At 37.1% G+C, this 20,722-nt stretch overlaps 1 protein-coding gene across 4 annotated transcripts in view; it reads right to left on the bottom strand.

The window, feature by feature from the left end:
• The window catches only part of PCDH17 (protocadherin 17), a 156,840-nt gene that overhangs the window by 96,484 nt on the left and 39,634 nt on the right, over positions 1 to 20,722 (bottom strand). For all 4 annotated transcript variants that reach the window (XM_075199792.1, XM_075199791.1, XM_075199795.1 and 1 more), the window contains 2 exons: positions 2,357 to 2,415; positions 2,067 to 2,239 (listed from right to left, as the gene is read on the bottom strand). In XM_075199792.1, coding sequence (XP_075055893.1) covers positions 2,067 to 2,239; positions 2,357 to 2,415 — 232 coding nt within the window. The remainder of the gene's footprint in view (positions 1 to 2,066; positions 2,240 to 2,356; positions 2,416 to 20,722) is intronic.

Raw genomic sequence — 20,722 nt, 5'->3', positions numbered from 1 at the left:
CACTGATCTGATATATTAGATAAACAATTGCTGTGTTAGTTTGTAGAAAATATAGTTTTTCACATAAAATTATATTAGAATTTTAGTCTATAAACACAGAGCAACTATTACTAGAGATATCATTTCAAACGCCATTAATTTGCAACATATAAAACAGAAATATAAAGCATATAAGTCTATTTATAAATTATGTATTCGGCATACAAGATACCCGTCCTTCTCACGTTTACCACCAAACACAGTACAAAGCATGATGTCTCCGGATAGATTAAAGGGAGAGACATACAAGTCTAGTAACTTTGGGTCTATAAATATCTACAAGCACACCTTGGGCTATGGAATACTCTTGAGCCACAATCATGGGCAACTGTTTTCTTGTGTATTGAGTTTGTTTAATTTGATTTTTTTACATTTCATTACCTACACAAGGGTACTGAAGCTCCATTTGAAATTTATGCTGAAAAGATATTGATCCCTGTATGCTTCTGGGTAACTGAGGTGTGGGTTTTCTTCATAAAACATTATTTGCTAAAACAAACATTGCAAAGGCGAAAATCTCATACACTTGAGTATTGTAAGAACACTAATTCAGACCCAAAATTAGAAACATAGTAAGTTTGCTTTTGTTACTTAACGTAGGGAATAACAACAATATCGCATTGATCTATCCTATATAAACTGTAAAAGAAAAGTCATTTGCTGACCCTTGTTCTATATTGCCAGTGACAGTCTCTGCATAGGCACTGTGCACTTCACTTTACTGTCATGCAGTTTCCCACACAAGTTTACTTAACTAAACTAATAATTCTGAAATCTGCTTATACATGGGTAGATCCTGTTATTTTGATTGGATAATCTGTTCGGCCAATAACTACACACAAAAGCAGATTGCAGTCATCTGGCAGGGCATAGCCTTTAAAAAACAGGTTGATCTCAAGCAGATTTTTATTGAGATTGCTCACTATTTTTGACCCATATCTGAAGCGACTTTAGGACAATTTAATTTAAATTATTCAAATTTACAGAAGATATCACGTGTTCCGCTTACTACTGAGCAGTGATGTATTTATAAAAAATTAACCTGAATCTGTACATAACTTAATAGCTCAAGTTTAAATTTTATTACATTTTAAAAAGAAAAATGGCCACCACTAATGTAGACACCACTATTGTATGCTTTCCATCGCTCCTGAATAAAAATAAAAATTCAGGGCAAACTTTGCTGCAACCCTGGTTTGACTAAGCTACACCTCAATCCACAAGACTGTGTCCCTGATTTAACCAGGTCATACACTAGCTCCTTATAGCCTTGGCCCCTATAAAATAAGCAAGTCCACTTTTTACCAGCAGAAAACAGGACTCTTGATAGGTAGGGTTTGAATAGACATAAAAAGATAAATAGGTAAGTTAATTTCTGCTAAAAGTATAAAAAGAAGTAATTACTGTGTGTATAATCATTCAGAGGTTATATTTTTTTTTATTTCATAACATATAGCTGTCAATGATTCCAACACCGTGTTTGGTGGTCAAATGCTTTCTACTTATAGAAATTGCCAAAGGGACGGCTGAAGGCTAAAATATGCTAATTTTCATGGTGTGAATGCCTAACTTCATGGTAGATCTAATTATGCTTAACAATTACATGATTTGTATTAAGTAAGCGGAAAATGCAAATTTAAAAATGTTTATGGTGGTTTGTATAAATAATGAGTAGGATAGATTGTCAGTTGCTTCATCAGGCAGCAGAGTGCTAGGCAAATCCCTTCCCGATATTTCAATCATTTACTGACCTTCCAGTTGGAATTTAGTTGAAATAAGATATAGTACCAAATATATTGTTTAACCCCTCAGTATTACAAAGGAGTTAGTCACCGTGCTCAGTATTACACAGGAGGAGTTAGTCACCGTGCTCAGTATTACACAGGAGGAGTTAGTCACCGTGCTCAGTATTACACAGGAGGAGTTAGTCACCGTGCTCCAGTGGTTGACATTTAGCCTGCAACAGATACACTGTATAGGAGGATGTTTAACCCTTTACTTAGCATTACAATAGAGCAGTTACTCACCTTGCTCCAGTGGCTGGCATTTAGCTGAAGTGGTTTTCATCTTAAGGGCCTCTCTAACAGACATGTCACAGCAGGAACCTTTGTTAGTGTCTTGATCACTGTCAGCTTGATCACTGTCTCCATGACCACTGTCCCTTAGGCTTGCTCTTTCCGGGTCTTTGAAGGTTGAGCTACTGATTTATTATAAAGAAATAAGTAAATTCAGTTTAAGTGTCCCACAATGAAAAAATGTGATCTGCTACAGTAGAATGGAAATGGTCATGTATAGAGTGTTATTTTAAATGTCTCACCTTTGAACAAATTGTTGTCTGCTTCCTATGTAATTGGACTCTGCAGGGAAATTGTCTGTCTGTGAAAGAGAATAAAGCAAATATATAAACAAGTATATACAGATATGAATGCATGCTGGACAAACAGTCTGCTAAGCAATAGGGCTTTCTGGCACATAGTTGACTAACATTCTCTTGTTAAAATGTACAGTTTAATTACAAACTGGAAGAACATCAAGCACTTTGGAAATCTAAAATAAATAAGTCCAAGCACTACCTGTTAAAATAAACATTAACCCTTTCCCACTGTTCCTATATATTTAGAGGAGCATTTTCATTAGTTGGCAATGATGACGGGATATTTATAGGAATAGAATAAAAACATTACACGGTTCATCATAAAAAGAAGCAAATAATTTACTACTGTTTATCTTTATTGATTAAGGAGCATCATTACTAGATATTCTGGCACAGACATGTATGTAATATGAATTTATGAAACTAAACAAATAATATGAAAATGAAGAGATAGACTTTACACACAATCTCTTGTGGGCATTTTTTTTTTAATTTGAACAAAAGTGAACGCTGCATATATGGATAATTTAATCTTCATAATTAAATCTCATCCATATTAATAGTTGTTGCTGTGTAACGCCATGGCATGCAAACAATAATATTAATGATTACAGTTGCCAAGTGATAAAAAAAAAATGTAATTTAATGGTTCCATTAACGATCTAATGTTATTCACTGGATTCAAAATATATGGGCTTCTGCCAATTACAATCTCTGTTCTCTTTGTATAAAGCATTGAAGCTTCAAGAAGCATAAGCAATGTAATACAGACAAACAAAAAAGGATGATGGGGAATGAGCAAACGCATCAACAATGTATAAGACCACAATCTGATTCCCTTGCAGCTGACATATTGACATTCTTGCCTGTTCTGTATATTATATCATGCCGTGATGCACCATCAACAATTTAAAAAAAAAAAAGAAAACACTTAAGTACCACTGAGAAAGCACTTAATTAATGAAGCATAAAGCCTAAGGTAATGTTTAATGTTGCACAGCGAGTGTTTACATAAATGGCTGATCTTAAGAATTACCCTCTTTTTCTGGGAGTTAATTTTCTTTAATCTTGCTGGTGGCCTTGTGTTATTAAAACTAGTTTCAGTAATGAAGATCTAATGATGTCATTTGTAAGACTGTACTGGAATCCTTTATATTATATGTTCCCTTATGATTATATTCATCTTTTCCATTTTTTTACTTTATCTGGAAATCTTTTACATTCACACATTTTCAAACAACTCCATATTATTTTTCTCCATTGTATCGCATGTAAACATTACCCAATTAGATAGTTAATCTAAAAATGATTCTGGAAAAAAGGAATACATATCAGTATAAACCAGGGTTTCCAAAACCCAGTCCTCAAGGCTCCCCAACAGTGCAGGTTTTCCGGATCACATGTGACATAATTAGAACCACCTGTGAATCTGTTACAATGTGTCAGTCAGTAATGAATACACCTGTGCTCCAGCAAGGAGATATGGAAAACCTGCACTGTTAGTGAGCCCTGAGGACTGGGTTTGGGAAACCCTGGTATAAACAATAGTGTTGATGCAGAATTGGCCACTACTGAAATAACTAAATAACTCTAAAAAATGGAATACAAATAGATGTAGAATGGAACGGAAACATAGCATACTTCCTGCCCATAGGCAGAGCCGTATGCATCTCAAGATGGGTCCACATTGGCACAAACAGCATATGTGCCTGTTTTACGACTCATCGTCATTATCAACAAGTATTTACACCTGTCCTATAGCAGGTGCAAAAGACACACCTCTTTACAGGCTTACACTGTATGTGTGTTTGTGCAGGTCGGCATAAGCCACATTTGTGTGAACATGCCTTTACTGTACTTGACTAATATTAGAACATCTCTCCCCTTGCCATCCCTCCTAACCAGAGGCAGACGGGCGTAAGTGTCAGATATGCTTTGGTCTGCATAGGTGCTTTGTGCTTGCTTCCTTCCTGAACGTGCGCAGAACAATTTCACGTAAAATATGCTACGCATATGTCCCACACTGCATCCACCACAATTTATTAATGACTCTCCCTAATTCTTTACATTCACATGAGGCCATACCCTTTCCTGACCCTATGAAAATCTGGACAGCTCTATGAAAATTGCCACTGTTGGCAGGTATTGGTGTTTTTTAGCTGCTGCAGTACTGTGTAATGTGAACAAGTAGAATGCTGTTAAAAAAAGGAAAATATATTGCATTGCTAAAGTAATGATCATTTTCACTTTTATTTTGTATAAATGTTTAATAAAACATGTAGGTTCAAGTCATTTTGCATACTAAACTAAAAAAAAAATGTAATATAACCTTCAAAATGTTCTCTGGGGGCTTGCATTACATTTTGATATTAGAGGACATTTTCAGATACACATAGATCCAGGGCTATTCTTGATGTTCATATAAGCAAAAGTGTTAAGTAAAATTTACATTAATATTATTTCAGAACAATGATTTTTTTTAAATACTAGTAATTACTGATTCCAGCTCATCTTTCTATGCCTCATACATGCCCTATTGCAACATGTGTTTGATTACGTATTTGCTCCATTTCATATAGCAGCAGTTGATGGTTGTACCATGTTAACAATTGATAAAAAAAACAAATGACCAGGGGGTAAATGTATCAAGCTCCGATTTTGAAAATCCAGCGATTTTCTTGTGAGTGTTTCATATCGCAGATGTATTAAAGGGAGATTTGATGTAAAATCGCCAGAGATGTGTTTCAGTCAAAATCGCTATTTCCAAAATCGATAGAAATCAAAGGTCCGACTGTTTGTGACTCTAGTTATACAAGTCTCAAATGTATGAAGCTGCAATTAAGTAAACTCTCCTGAGTATGCTTTTAAAATCACTAAATACAACACGCTGTATCCCAGCTGTATCCTAGCTGCGTGATTAGTAAACACATCACTGCTACACTGTCTGTCTATACAGCCGGAGGTCTGGCAGCTGTCAAAAGTTTAAAAAAAGTTTAAAAATAGATAAATGTTCAAAAAAAAACAAACCGTGGGGTCCCCTGCCCAACAACTATTAACCCTAGTGCTGCCAGCCTACTGCTGGTTGCGTAAAAATCGGGGAAAAATTTGCATCGGGTCTCCTCGATTTTCATGCAACCAGCACTAGGTAAACCAGCCTGGGTGCCACTATAGCAATGGGTCACACGGCAGGGGTCCCCTGCCATAATGACAACCAGCCCCAGGCTGTTCAGTGCTGGGCTGGATTCTAGGGAGTGGGGTCCGCCGAAAAAAACGAGCGGGCCCCTTCTCTAGGAATAACCAGCCTAGTGCAGAAAGCACTAGGGCTCCTCCTATCCTTGTGGGCTGTGGGTAGTAGGGTAATAACGGCGAAAATTATGTACAAAACCCAAACAGACGGCATTTTTTTTGGGTGGAACTACAAGTCCCAGCCATGCAGGGATCCCCTAAATTATCTGGGCATGCCGATTCCCCAAAACAACACAAAAAACAGCTGTGATCATTGACGGTGTATCATTGAGGGGGGGCGGTATTGTTCCAATAATTGGCCAGCATTTTTTATTTATTTATGGTTAAAGGTTGAAAATGTGAGTGGCGTAGCAAGTCATACTGTTTCATTGAGTCTAGATACATTCACATCAAATGGTATAGAAATTTAAACTGGTAAAGGTAATATTATGAAATGGAACTTAAAAGCTCAAATAAAACGTGATAATCAATGAGACTCATCATAAAAATCATGCCAAAATACATTTGCAACAAGAGAAATAAAAATTATACCTGACTGCCACTGTCTTATCTTTGGCCAGTAGTTCATCATCTTATAAAGGATAAGTATGACTTAGATGAACTATGGCTTCTATATTTGGAACAAATGTCACATTCCATCTTCTATAAAGTGAAGCATAGCATACTGTCACTACAGAACAGAGGGGAGATCTTAGAGACCACATAGAACAAGGCTCATCCTAATACAATATAAATTCATCACAATACTATTTAAAATAGAATTTTGTGAAATATAGCTAAGCATTGAAAAAAACCAACAGACTTTATACGTTGTTTACATGGTTTCTTTAGTTTTTTAGTTTTTTTTTAAATGAACCCTATGACAAAGTAAAATACATTAAAGATTAAAAAGTTCAGCAATATGTTTAGAGCATAACATTAAATATTATTTTATATGTATCTATTTGGAAAAGTAACCCAATTATTTTTGTTGAAATGGGCAATTCCCATAAAATGCAGAAATCATTACGTGAGTCTATGCCCTTTATGTATGAATAGTTCAACGAAGATGTGGAATGAATTACAACAGTCTTTTCATATTTAGCTGATTTTGGGGTTTCCATGGGTTCTGTTATTTCATGTCCCTATTTTAATTAAAGCACATTGACTCACAAAAAGACTAGAGGGCTATTACGTGTATCAGTTGTACTCTGCATTATGTTATAATATATTAAAGATGATTTCCCACCATTTACTTACTTTACTTATTGGCTTGTTTATCATATCCTGCAATTTAACTGGATATAATATACTTTTACTTTTTTATCTACGATATGCCTTTATAGCATCTTTAAGAAAAAAAAGAACAAAAAGAGTTTGGAAATCTAAACAGTAATAAAAATAATTAACTATCCTTGATAATATAAAGCTATGGATGAAAATGAAATGGGAAAACAGAAGGATAAAGAAATGTCTATTGCATAACGCAGATCAAAGCTAATTGCTGCTTGTTTGCCATGCTTATGCCCATTGACAATCTTAGTATATAACTCTCAGAGTCAGATGTATTGTCAAATACAGTTTAAGAGTAGGGCAAGTGTGGTGGTGCGATTCGCGTCATCACGGCCTGCAGTTACGTAATTGCTTCATCGGGACCTGTTTTTATGGGATGCCTATGGATCTGCTTGTCGAGATAGAGGTGTCTGCAAGTGTTGTACATTTTTGCATCTTCTAAAAGGAGGTGCTAAATGAATCAGGGTTTTCCTGATAAAATGTGGATTGGGTACACTTACGCTCCATCAAGGGGTGAGGAGAGTACATTGATTGTGTTCCCTTTTTTGGTGGGTGGCAGCAGAGCCACTTTTCCTCTGTAAAAGTGCTAATTTTCTTTGGGTGCCAGTAATTGGGAGTCATTCTATACCCATACCTCCCAACAATGGCCACCTGGGAAGAGGGATATGTGGCTTGACTCCCCAGGGGAATGTGCAGAATTTTATAAATCTTAGCCCACACCCTGAAATCACTCTTGATTTGCTGCAGGTACACATTTACCATGGTGATGTTTCCACTTAATATAGTGTTTGTGGACATAACTCCTAACTTCCTGGAAATTGGGCAAATGTGCCAACTATCGTGATGGCAAATCAAGACTACCTCTCAAATCAAGACTACCCCAACTAAATTGGGACAGTTGGGAGGTATGCTGCACTTTCAGTGGAAAGGTTTCTTTTTACTATCCAGGTGCATTTCTTGCAGATGAGCACTTTTAAATGTGCACAAATACCTATGTAATAAAAATATTCAAACACACAAAAGTGACATGTTGTAAAGAAAGTTCCAATGTCCCCGTGTTCTCATGATTACTCGAAGACATAAAATTAGGCTGGAACAAGCAGTAAAAAAAACCTAGAAGTTTAATATCATGAATGGAGCGATGCCAAAGTTAAAGTAGCCCGAACCCATAATCAAACAAGCAGACTCAGACCCACAGGGACACATTCAAAATATGCTCTATCGGTGTGTCCTCTCATATCTCATAGGATGAATAAATATTTAAATATTGTACTACACACAGCATACTTCCCAACATTGGTCCCAGTCCAACTGAACATGCTGGCTCACTTACAAAAGGCTTGTGTTAGGCTTATGGTCACTCCATTTGTGGTGTGTCATGTCCCTGGGGGTGTGCCTTGTGCTTTTGTACTACGCCCCCCCCAAACCTGTCCCCTCATCTACTTTAAAATACATTTGTACTGCTGCCTTTAGCACCTTCTTACTATGGTGAGCGGGGATATACATGTCAACTTCCCACATTTGAGACAAAGGGGCCGACTGGTGGAAGTCTTCTAAAATTAAAAATGTCCACTCAAATCTGGACATTTCAGAGGTATGCGCACAATAGCACGGGTGCAGCTATACAGAGCCCAAGTATGCACACATAGCAGGGGTGCAGCTATACGGGGTGCAGGTATGCACACATAGCAGGGGTGCAGATATGTACACAATAGCAAGGGTGCAGCTAATGACAATTATATAAATATATAGTGAAGACCAACATTTTTTGCTGACATACTTTTATGTTATTCAAAAATGTAGAAATGTATAACATTTTTCATGCATGTAAAAAAAGGGAACTCAAAACCAATCCATACAAAAACTACGTGTGTGGTGGGAACTATGTGAAGTTTAGTACAGTCAGAATGGCATGTTGGTTAGGGAATCCCAACTTTTGGATTATTGGATTAGCATATTTTTTGAGGGATCCGATTTGACGGGTCTGTCACTTCGTCCTAACAGTTGGCATCTTTATTGGAATATTAGGAGGTATGAAGCACCAGGCACTTCCCCAAATGTGTGGTCATATCCCATTGTGACACTTTCGCACCCCTTTTTGTGTAGGTACTTTATGACCCAATTAGATGACTAAAAAATGTGTGAGGCATGAGAGAGTACTTACTATCAATACAAAAGGAACCAGCTACATCACTGAGGCACTCTCTAACCAATTGGTTCCTACTGAACTGGTAGAGTACATGAATATTGGTTTAGTCTGCAAAATAGCTGTTTTACTATGTAAAAATGACAGGTGCACAGAGCCATAGCTAGCCCTCTAAACTGGTGCTTTAATGCAGAAGTATGTGTTTAATGGCCCATGTACTACTAGTCTAACAATTACTTTTTTAAAAAAAAGGTGAAACAATTCCCAGGAACAATAAGTAATATGATTGATTGTTTACTGCATTATAACGTGACAATGTAACCGGTAAGATTAGAAAAATGCCACCCAACAAGAAATAAAACAGAAAATATATGTATTGTAATGATACTTGCACTGAGCTATGTTAAATTTTAAGGCGGGTGGGGTTCTTTATTTTAGAAAATTCAGCATAAGTTGGAGGTAGCTGCAATAATTGGCATACAGTATCACACACAATTGCAAGTGTAATATATTTGCATCATTTTCTCTAGATCAAACCTCATGTCACTGATATACTGCCAATAAAATGCATTAAGAGCTGTTTCAAAGAGTCACCTTTTTCTAGTTTTATTGTTAAGTTAATACATTGGATCATATTAACAGTAATTCCTTGTCAATAATGAAGATCAAAAATTCTGTTAATGGAGTTCTGCTGCCAATACAAAGCCTTTCATTCAGATTACCTTCACAATGTGATGAGAATTAAATTGTATATAAAGTCTTATTCTTTGGTCCATCAGTATTTCAGATATTTTTATCCAACATGCTTAAATAATACTTGTAAAACTAATTATTTTCTATTGTAAGCACTCCACATGACAAAACAGCATTCCACTAGCATGTCAGTATTAAATCACACTTACTTATCACAACACATTGTTCATTTAATATAAGTAACTTGCAATTTAAAATGTCAATTTACCTGTGTGTCACACAGTGGCAAAACATGGGGGGAAGCGGATGAAGTGTTCCACCTGTGTGATAGAACAGCTGTGCCAAGCAAAACATGGCTGGCTAAGAGTCAACTTCCTAATACAGTGGAATTGTTTAATACAAAATGCTGCAATTTGTATTCCAAAAGCGTGGAATTCATCAACAGAGCTTATTGTGATCATTTAATTATTGTGGGCCTGATTCATTAAGGATCTTAACTTAAGAAACTTCTTATTTCAGTCTCCTGGACAAAACCATGTTACAATGCAAGGGGTGCAAATTAGTATTCTGTTTTGCACATAAGTTAAATACTGTTTTTTCATGTAGCACACAAATATCAACTTTAAATTTCAGTGTACAAATAAGCTATCAAGTATTTGTCTGCTATATGAAAAAACAGTATTTAACTTATGTGCAAAACAGAATACTAATTTGCACCCTTTGCATTGTAACATGGTTTTGTCCAGTAGACTGAAATAAGAAGTTTCTTAAGTTAAAAACCTTAATGAATCAGGCCCCGTGTTATTATCTCACTTTTTTCTCTGCTATAGTCTGCGCTATGTAACGGGTTTTATCTTGTGGAGGCCTAAATTAATTATGGATCCCCCACGGCACATGGGAAGGGGTTTCCAAGGGAGGGACCTCTACCATTTTGGTTTGGATTTAAAAACTATTTTCAATTAGAAGAACTTTCCTTTAATTTAGGAAATTACAAAGTATTTGTGTAGTCATGGTTTACATGAATGTTGCTCCATCTGTGCTTCCGAAAAACGCATAGTAAAACAACAGGTTTGAACAGACTTCATGAAAGAGAACCTTATCGTGTCAGGGTCTTCTTCTACTATCATGTGATATTTGACCTGGGCCATAATCTGTATATATATATAGGAAAACCCATCTCTAAACCATGTGCGATGATAGCCTGCAAGTAAATGGCACAAGAAAGAACTGATTCTTAAAGTGGAGTAAAAAAAATAAATACAATGTCTTTAAAGCTGCACTTTCACCTAATAAAAAGTAGTAGTGAAGCTCTCTCTCCACCCCATCTAGAGCCCTGGGATCTGCTACATGCAGCAATTTTTCCTGGGGCTACTCCTCACGTATCACAGCCACTGCTGTCATTTTGGTGGCAAATTGGTAAACAAAATTATTTCCCGGTCCTATAATCAGAGTGCCAGGAAAAATGGCTGAATGTAGCAGCTCTGGCTGTTAGTTCACAATAATAATAATAATAATTATTATTATTATTATTATTATTATTATTATTATTATTATTATTAGGTCAGTGAGTTAAAAATATGTAAGCTTACAACAAGGGCAATGAAATCAACAATGAAATCAAAACATAACATATTCAATTTGAAAGTCCATTAGTATTGTTATTATTATTATTATTATTATTATTATTATTATTATATTATACAAAAAAAAATAGTTATTTAAATATGGGATAATATCTCTTCTAACTTAAACATTATTCAGCAGAAAAGTATGTTTCAAAATAAGTTGAGTTTTAAACAAAACAGAATGAAATGACACCTAAAGGTCAATGAATTGAATTCTCAATTATATTTTCTATGAGCAGATGGGTGCACTGAAACTTAATGATCGAATTTGAAACGCTTTAGTGCACCTTTTATCTACATCCCCCACCCTGCTGGCAATACCTTAAAACTACTAATCAGAGATCATGTTTACAAGATTTAGCCAACTGGAATGATATGTAATATCCTATTATGTGTGGCTTATTAAATCACAGGCTGAAAGGAAAGCAGTTTAGTGAAGAACTGATAAAGGAATTGTCCCTTACATTTTCTTATATTGAAATATGACAATTTCTGAATATCATGTTCCATATATGCACAGAAGTATGCATTTCTGTTGTATACTATTGTTCATATATATGTCACTATATCTAGCTTTTCATCAGAATACTTTAAATATAATGTCCTGTCTTTGCATCAGTATATCTAGCTATACGTAATATCTTTTTTATTTTATAAACATATCAATAAAATGTCCTGTAAGAACGTGTTTAATTTTACATAGGTATGAAAAGGGACTGATTACTTTAAAAGCTGAGAGTATTTAACAAATAGAGGTTGTGGACTGTGAAAATGTGTTGTCTCTAGAAAAGTCAGGATGCATCTTTTCCAGCTCACTGACACCTGAAGTCTGGAAGGAGCTATTGCTCTAAAGGAGGTATAATCCCAAGTATGATTCAAACATATAATTCATAATATTAAAAAATGCGGATTATGCTTACCGTTAATTAATTTTTCTCACAATACTCCATGGCACCCATTACAATGGGTAGAATATCTTTAAGTTTAGGTAGAGACAGGTTGAAAAAACACTGTCCATATGGTATGGAGGGCCCCCTCTTCCCTATGTCTTTAAGTGACTTAATATAAACATAATAAGCATGGTTGGTAAACTGTGCTGCAATGGAGTATTTAGAGGGAGAATAATTCACAATTTTCCTCTTCGATCCTCCGTGACAGTCATGTACCCAAGCAATACAGTAGGGAGGAAGACAAAAAGCAAACCAGCCACATATCCCGCGCTATCATAGATTTATTTACTAGCCAGGTGGAGAGCATGTCTCCCAAACTAAGAGTCAGTGAACGATAAGATATTCAAATGATAATGGCTAGTGAAGATGTGGATACGTCATTGATGTCCATCCAGCTGCGTAAAACTGTGTCACTGAAGCCTTTATTGACCAAGAAGTTGCCACTGCCAGTGTTGAGTGGGCCCTCTGAATATCTGTCACCTTAAATCCATTCCTCTTTACACTTGTACAATTATTTCTCTGATAATTCTGTAAACTGCTTTTTTAAGAAGGGGCACAGCCTTACCGAGGCCCTGCAGGAACCTCAAAGAGCTGTTCTGAGTTTCTGAATTCTTCAGTCCTGGATAACTATTTGGATATTGGTCTTACCAAGTAGAATTAGTGAATTTTTCCTTCCTTCTCATCACTGGGCTATGGACAAAAGGATGGCAGTACAACCACCTGATTAATGTGAAATGTAGATATTACTTTATGCAGAGCCAATGAGATGGATCTAAGTACCACCTTATATGCATAGACATTCAGAAAGATCTCCTTGCACCACAGTGCTTGTAAATCTCCAACTCTGCAAGCAGAAGTAATTGCCACTAGGAACACCATTTTAGTTTCATTCATTTCAAAGAAACGTCTTTCAGTAGTTTAAAACAGTGAAGCACCAGAGTGTTGAAAACAAAATTGAGGTCCCATGGAGCCACAAAGCAATTGATAGAAAGACAAACAAACACTCTTCACTGCTTGGAAGAAGCAAATAATAAAATGTTCTGAAGCTCACTTAGTATCTAGGAACACTTTAAAAGCAGACACTTGTAACTTAAGTGCAGATAAAGAAATACCTTAGCTGAGACCATCCTGAAGGAATTGAGGTATTTTTGGAATAGTCGATGCAGCTAGATTGAATCTAGAGTCACAACAAGCAATATAGTTCTTCTAGATTCAGTAATATATTATTGAAGAATTTCTTATTTCATGTCTGTAGCAGTGTGCTTATTACTTAATCTGTGACTGGTTTATTCCTGAGCAGTTCCTGTTCAATATCCATGCCATTAAAGTTAGTCACCATTGATTTGAAAGAAGAATTGGGATTTAGTGTAGGAGATCTGGCCAGGCTACAGGTAACCATGGACAGCAAGTCAAAAATTGAAGGATTGCTATTACTTCTAACTTCTCCTTTTGGATCTTTTCTTAGAGAGCAAATGATAAGGGGTAATGGAGGGAAAACATAACCCAGGTGAAATGTTCAAAAAAGTACCTGAGTCCCTTCATAGTTCTGCTTGTAGCCATAACATCCACTTGTGGAAGCCCAAGTCTTCCTATCAGTAGCCCAAATACGTCCTGGTATAGAGATCCCTCTCCTGGATGAATCTGCTTTCGACTGAGGTGATTATGTTTATGTTCTGTTTGCCTTCCACATGCAATGCTGATAGTGACTTCAGATTTTCCTCTGACTGAGACATGGTTCTTGCTACTTCCAGCATCAAGTTCTGTTCCTGGCACCTCCTTGATGATTTATGAAGGCTACCACTGACTTTTTGTCTGAGAATATTCTGATACTTCCCTTTTAGATGAAGATTAAAGTGCTGAATTGCTTTCGCTACTGCTTTTATTTCAAAGTCATTTGCGTGAAGTCTTTTCATCTTTGTGACTCTGTGACACTGCAGTATGTTGTATTATCTATTCAGGCTCCAAAAGTGACACTCTTGTACTTTTTAACTTTGGGCTTCACCACCACCTGAGATACCTCCTCTGACATTGGTAGGGTGATGGCTTATCATCCCACTGTATTAGAAGTTCCAACTGGAGATTCTTCATGCGACACCTTCACAAGGGATGATCCCTATGGTGGAGGAAAATGCTATCAACAATTGCAGTTCCTTTCTTATTGGCATTTGATAATGAGTCAGGGATTGCTTCTTAAAACCCATTTCTTTTGACAGAAATCCTGGGCCTGATTCATCAAAGGAAGTAAATGCTGATTTTGTACGTATCATACGCAAAATTAATCTGCGCATGGCCAGAACTAGACCACATGCAACTTAACGCAGCAATTGTCAAATCATTTTCGTATGTAAACGACACTTACTACAGCCTATGTTTTCTGGGATGGGGCGGAGAAGGGGCATGCCTCCATAGTCAATATACAGTAAGAGTGTGTCAAACTAGAGCGCACACAGCAACGTCTGATCTTAAAGTTACTTGTTTTTGTGCCGTATCTCTTGCTCCAGCTACAGTCTAAATCCTGATTACTAGTGATCAAAGGCTTGTATGCATGCTATAACATATGTTTGCAATCAGGAACAACAGTAAAAATGTATTTTACACTCAGTGGACATTAAGATCATTCTAATAAAGGAAAGTATGCGTGATTTGATGAATCAAGCCCACTGTGTTTATCTGGACCTCCAGAAACTTTATTTGTTGTGATTCTTTTGTTCACCATCCAGCCATGCTCTTGTAGACAAGCTGTTACCGGAGATATTCTGTAGTTGACAATGTACTCTGAACTCCCCACCACAAGAAAGCCATCCAGAGAGCGCCAAATCATGACTCCCTGTTTCCCCCATTCTGGCACCAGAGAAACTAGCACCTTGGTAAAAGTTCTCTGAGATGTCGCCAACTTGAATGGAAGGCAGGTGAACTAAAGGTGCTGTTCTAATGTCCAAAGCTAAGGAATTCCTGTCATGAATTGGGGTCTTAGCCCTGTTTACACCACTCGGTGGTACCATATCACCGTACATCTCCCTCCTGGTCGAATGCAGCATTTTATTCTGGGACAAGCATGAATTAGGGGCTTAACCCTGTTTACATCCATGAGAGTGCTGCGGCACAGCAGGAAGCCACGGCGCACAGTTTGGGAAATGCTGCTGCACACCATTGATTAGAGCTGGGCCACTGAGTTAAAAGGGATGGGGGTTGATAGATGCTGAAGTATGCTTTTCTCTTCAAACCAGGAAGGTAAGCAGTACTAACCAAAAGCTACCATTTTGCAATACATTTTTTCAAGGCATTGTGATACTCTCCAAGCCTGTAAGCAGAAACATATATGGATTTACTTAAGCTATTTATTTATTTGTTGTTCAGAGGTTTTTGTCCCAGTATTCAAGTATGTTAGTTAATGCTACTGTTCAACCAGAAAACTGAAAATACATCCAAAAATGTCAGATCAGTGGTTTAGACATGACCTATCAGTGCTTCCATATCTGCACATACCCTATATGGACAAAAGTATTCAGAAACTTGACCATTACACCGACAGGGACTGTAATCACATTGTATTAAAATAAGCATAGCATTGTCCAAAATAACTTGGTGTGCTGAAGCATTAAGATTGCCTTTCACTGGAGATAAGGGGCCTAGCCCAAACCCTGAAAAACAGCCCCTTACCATTATCCCTCCTACACCAAACTTCACAGTTAGCATAATGCAGTCAGGCAGTTAACATTCTCCAGGCACCCACCAAACACAGAGTCGCCCATCCGTCTGCCAAACAGAGAAACATGATTCGTCACTCCACAGAAAACTTTTCCACTGCTCCACAGTCTAGTGTTGGTGCGCTTTAAACCACTCCATCCGACGCTTGGTATTGGGTCTTGGTGATGTGAGGCTTGCATGCAGCTGCTCGGCTATGGAAAACCATTGAATTAAGCTCCCACCACACACTTTATGTGCTTTCATTATTGCCAGTGGAAGTTTGGAACTCTTCAGCTATGGAATCAGGAGAGTGTTGGTGACTTTTACGCACCATGCGCCTTAGCAGTTTTTGACCTCGCTCTGTGATTTTACACGGTCTTCCGCTTCGTGGCAAAGTTGCTGTTGTTCCTAAATGCTTCCATTTTCTAATAATATCACTTACAGTTGACCGTGGAATATCCTGCAGAAATGAAATTTCACGAACCGTCTTATTGCAAAGGTAGCATCCTATCACAGTACCACACTTGAAGTCACTGAGCTCTTCAGAACTATCCATTTTGTAGCACAAATATTTTCAAATGGAGACTGCATGGCTAAGGAGCTTGACTTTATACATATCTGGCAAAGGGTCTGATTTAAACACCTCAATTAAATATTTAACAGGTGTGGCCAAATACTTTTGTCCATATAGTGTACATCATTCTCCAATAATGCACTAACATAGGAGGATACTGTTTAGTAGAAAAGGTAGATAACAAAGTCAGCTACATAGGACAATTTCATTTTGTAATTGGGATATAATGGAGAGAGTGGAGCAGTCAGTGTATTCTGAGACAGCAGCTCTAACTAACCAAAATATTGCAGGGAATGTTCAAACATTCAGTATTTATTATTCAATTTAGCTAAAATTCCACTTGATTTCAATACTTCTTTAAAAGACTTTATATTTGCTTTGCTTAAATCATTATATTTTTTTGGGAACTTTGCTTTACTAACACTGTTATTTCATCCAATGTAATCGCTGGGAGTTCAGTGGACAACATATAAGGTTCTCTAGTATTTATCTATGTAATCTTCTCCATGATCACCAAAGCACAACAGCTACCATGATTTTCAAATGTGAATATCAAATTACACAAGAGTTATGCAAAACTATAAAGATGGTATTATATTTTCAGCTGTTAGGACTACCTAAATCGACTGGTATCTACTACCTATTCAGCTCTTTCCTACTAATACCCATTATTCATACAATGAAATCACTGACGTAAAATAAATTGGGATAATTGAGTGCTTTAACACAGTACTTGTGTATAGAAATGCATAACTGAAATAGCTTGCTGTGCAATTCATAAAAAGCCCATGTAACACATTTAAATCCCATAAAAGTCAACATAGTTATATAGAAAGTTGTTAGCAACATAAATAATCTGCTTTGCCATTATTTAAAAAAATCCACTTATGACACATTGTAATACACTTTGGCATAATTTAATTCAATGTTATTGAATAGTTCTTAGAGAGATTCTATTCATAAGTGGTTGCTAAGCAATCAGCAACGATCTGGGTGAAAATATTTTATGGAAAGACATTGATCAGAACTGTGTTTCAATAATAATGTTTACTTACAATAAAAAATACCGTATTAGGCAAAAAAATAAAATGCCAGTTATAACAGTACAAGCATATTATCAAACTGATAAAAAAACAAACAAACATATTTTTACAAATATTTCAGCAATGAACAATGAAGCAATGTGTATAAAAAAAATAAACATTTTTGCAGGCTTGAAATTGATTTTAATGCACATGCTGTCAAGCATTATAAAAGCTGTTTTCAGCTGATAAACACAGTAAACAGGAAACTTTACATTTCCCCTTTAATGATTGTCCCTTTTAATTAAAAAAATGTAATTAAGACACAATGGTACATTTAATTACAAATATCGGTGGTTTAAAGTTGTCTCTCATTATCCTGCATTATATGATTGGTTTGTTGGCTATTAAACATAGTTCTAATTTCACAACTAACTTTTAGTTTGTTTATAGTAAACTAAAATTTTAATAGTTACCCAATATAGGTAAGTTTGTGCCTGCTGCCAAGAATATTAAGTGTTATTTCAATACAATTTTGTGCTCATATACCATATGGTTCATGTGAGACACAATGCATTATACTTCCTTATTTCCTTAGGTGTGAACTAAGGATGATTTTGTTTACACAATCGATAGGCAATGTGAGGGCGCATAGCAGTGTGCTGTCCTTCTACTTAAATGTGACAGTGGCCTGCTTATGGATGTTTTACATGTAATTCATACTTGCCTACTCTCCTGGAATTTCCGGGAGGCTCCCGAATTTTGGGGAGTCCTCCCGGATTCCTGGGAGAGCAGGCATTCTCCTGGGAGTGATAGGGCAGGGCTTAATGACGTGATTACCCTTCATCAAGCCCCGCCCCCTGCTTTGAAATGCCGTTAATCTTTTCGCATTTCTTAGCAAGGGGCAGGGCTACGGTGACACAATAGCATCGCCATGCCCCCTCAACCCCCTGCCACGTGACCTCTGCTCCAGGATCAGAAGTTTAAAAAGTTGGCAAGTATGATATAATCTAAAGTTAAGATACATATGCTTGAAATCCGCTGGTATTGTGCAGCTTCAGCGGCAGAATGGTGAATAATTAGATTCAAATTTCACTAAGATTTGATGTAATAGAAGGAGTGACTGGCTGAATCTACTGACACTGGCAATTCCTTTACATGCACAAAGCACACTTTCCTCCCATCATGATCTTGCAAAGTCCCTCACAAAATTTCCCCTCATTTCTTTTGAGCGGAGTATTCTTATGTGGTGTAAGGGTTGTGAAAAACACTTAGCATACAATGTGATTTTATTAACTTTTCAAACATGTCAGGTCATCTGATAAAGTTCATCCAATACACTGCAACAGTCTTTGGACTTCGCATTGCTCATTGCCACTTATTCCATATTTATTTTTGCTTCAGGATGTATCAGATTTATTTTTTTTCACATTCATTAGAATGTCTAGTAGTCACAGGTGTCAAGCCAAGTCGAGGTGCCTTAGGCAGAGTATTGCTAGACCACCTGCTAATTTTGGCTGCTACATAATGATTTATGCTAGAAATGTAAAGTACCTATATAAATGCAAAAAAAAGTTTGTTTGTTTTTATTTTAAACCATTAAAAACGGGTTCTCTTCTCTCTCTCCCCCTCTACTTTCCGAACCAGATACATATTGATATTTTCAGGCTATAAGATAAACCCAACCAAAACCGGACCCTTGATATCTCCATCCCACATTCTGATAAATCTAATTTAGCTTGTACATTCCCATTCACTTGGCAGTTATAGAAAATTAAATATCTTGGCATCTTCCTGATCAAAAGCATCCACCAAGTCTTCCAGGCCAATTTTCCCCACACTCTGTCCCGAATAAAATCAGATTTAACCAGTTGGTCCCAACAGGTAATCTCTGGGAAAAGGTTGCATTAACACGGTAAAAATGAATACTTTCCCCCGCTTCCCTCCTCTGGCTCCCAAAGGCACATTGCCCTAAAAAAGTTCTGACCCATCCCACGGTTTCCCATTCCTTAGCTATCTGGGATTCAAGTTCCAGACTATATGGTTTCTCCCTGCACCCCTCCCCAGTAATCCCTCTTTTCAACTCTCCTGATTTCCCTCCAGGTTTACAACCTTCCACGTTCTCACTATGGTACGCCCTAGGTGTTCGTTACCTGAATGACATCACCCATGCCTCCTTATTCCCCAAATTCTCCAATATCCAAACAACAATTGTGCTACCCACACAATATTTCTATCAATATTTGCAAATCCGCAATGTCCACTCTACAGCCAAATCCTGCCTTACCTCTCACCACTTAACCACCATTGAGTCTGATAGTGGTCTGATCTCCATTATCTATCATATTGTTTCTGTCGCCACTTGTCAAATCGCTGCTGATTGGAAACACACTGCCCCCCCTCTCTTCCCTCAGTAATTGCCAGGATTTGGAATGTCCATCGCATGGAATTCATGACTAGCATTATTAGCAACACTTATAAAACCTTTAACAAGGTTTGGGACCCCTGGTTGTCCTACCATGAATACCGCTCACCCTTCATTTAAATCAGATAAATCACACACCACTTTCTCCCCCTCTTTTTACTCTTTTCCCTCTTTTCCCTAGGGGGTTTTCACCATGCTGTCCTCGTTTCCCCTCTTTTTTCCTACCCTCTCTACTCTACTCTTTTCTTCGTTCCCCCTTCTCTTTCTCTGCTCTTTTCCTACAATACGAAAAACCTCTGTTCTTTCTGCTATGATACTTATATTGTACCTGAATACTGTATCCTCCTTCCAAGGGAGATTTCTTATACTTGTGCACTTTAATTCTATGTACCATTGTATGCGGTCTGTGTTGTGTTCTGTTTTCTGACCGTTAAAAAACAAAGAAAACAGGCTCCTTTATTGTATTGTATTTGTATATGATCATTTTTATTACATTTATATGCCCATTTCAAAATAAACAAAGGTTATTTCATGTGGGTAATAGTCACATATAAAGCATTCTTGCCAACTATTCTGGAATTTCCCATAGACTACCGAAATAGTGGGTGACCTCTTGGACTCACTGAAGCCGGACTGAAGAATTGAGCAGAACCACCATGAAGGAAACAC

This window comes from Mixophyes fleayi, chromosome 2, assembly GCF_038048845.1.
Source record: "Mixophyes fleayi isolate aMixFle1 chromosome 2, aMixFle1.hap1, whole genome shotgun sequence".
NCBI classification, from domain to species: domain Eukaryota; kingdom Metazoa; phylum Chordata; class Amphibia; order Anura; family Limnodynastidae; genus Mixophyes; species Mixophyes fleayi.
This window is presented reverse-complemented; position numbering and strand designations above follow the sequence as displayed.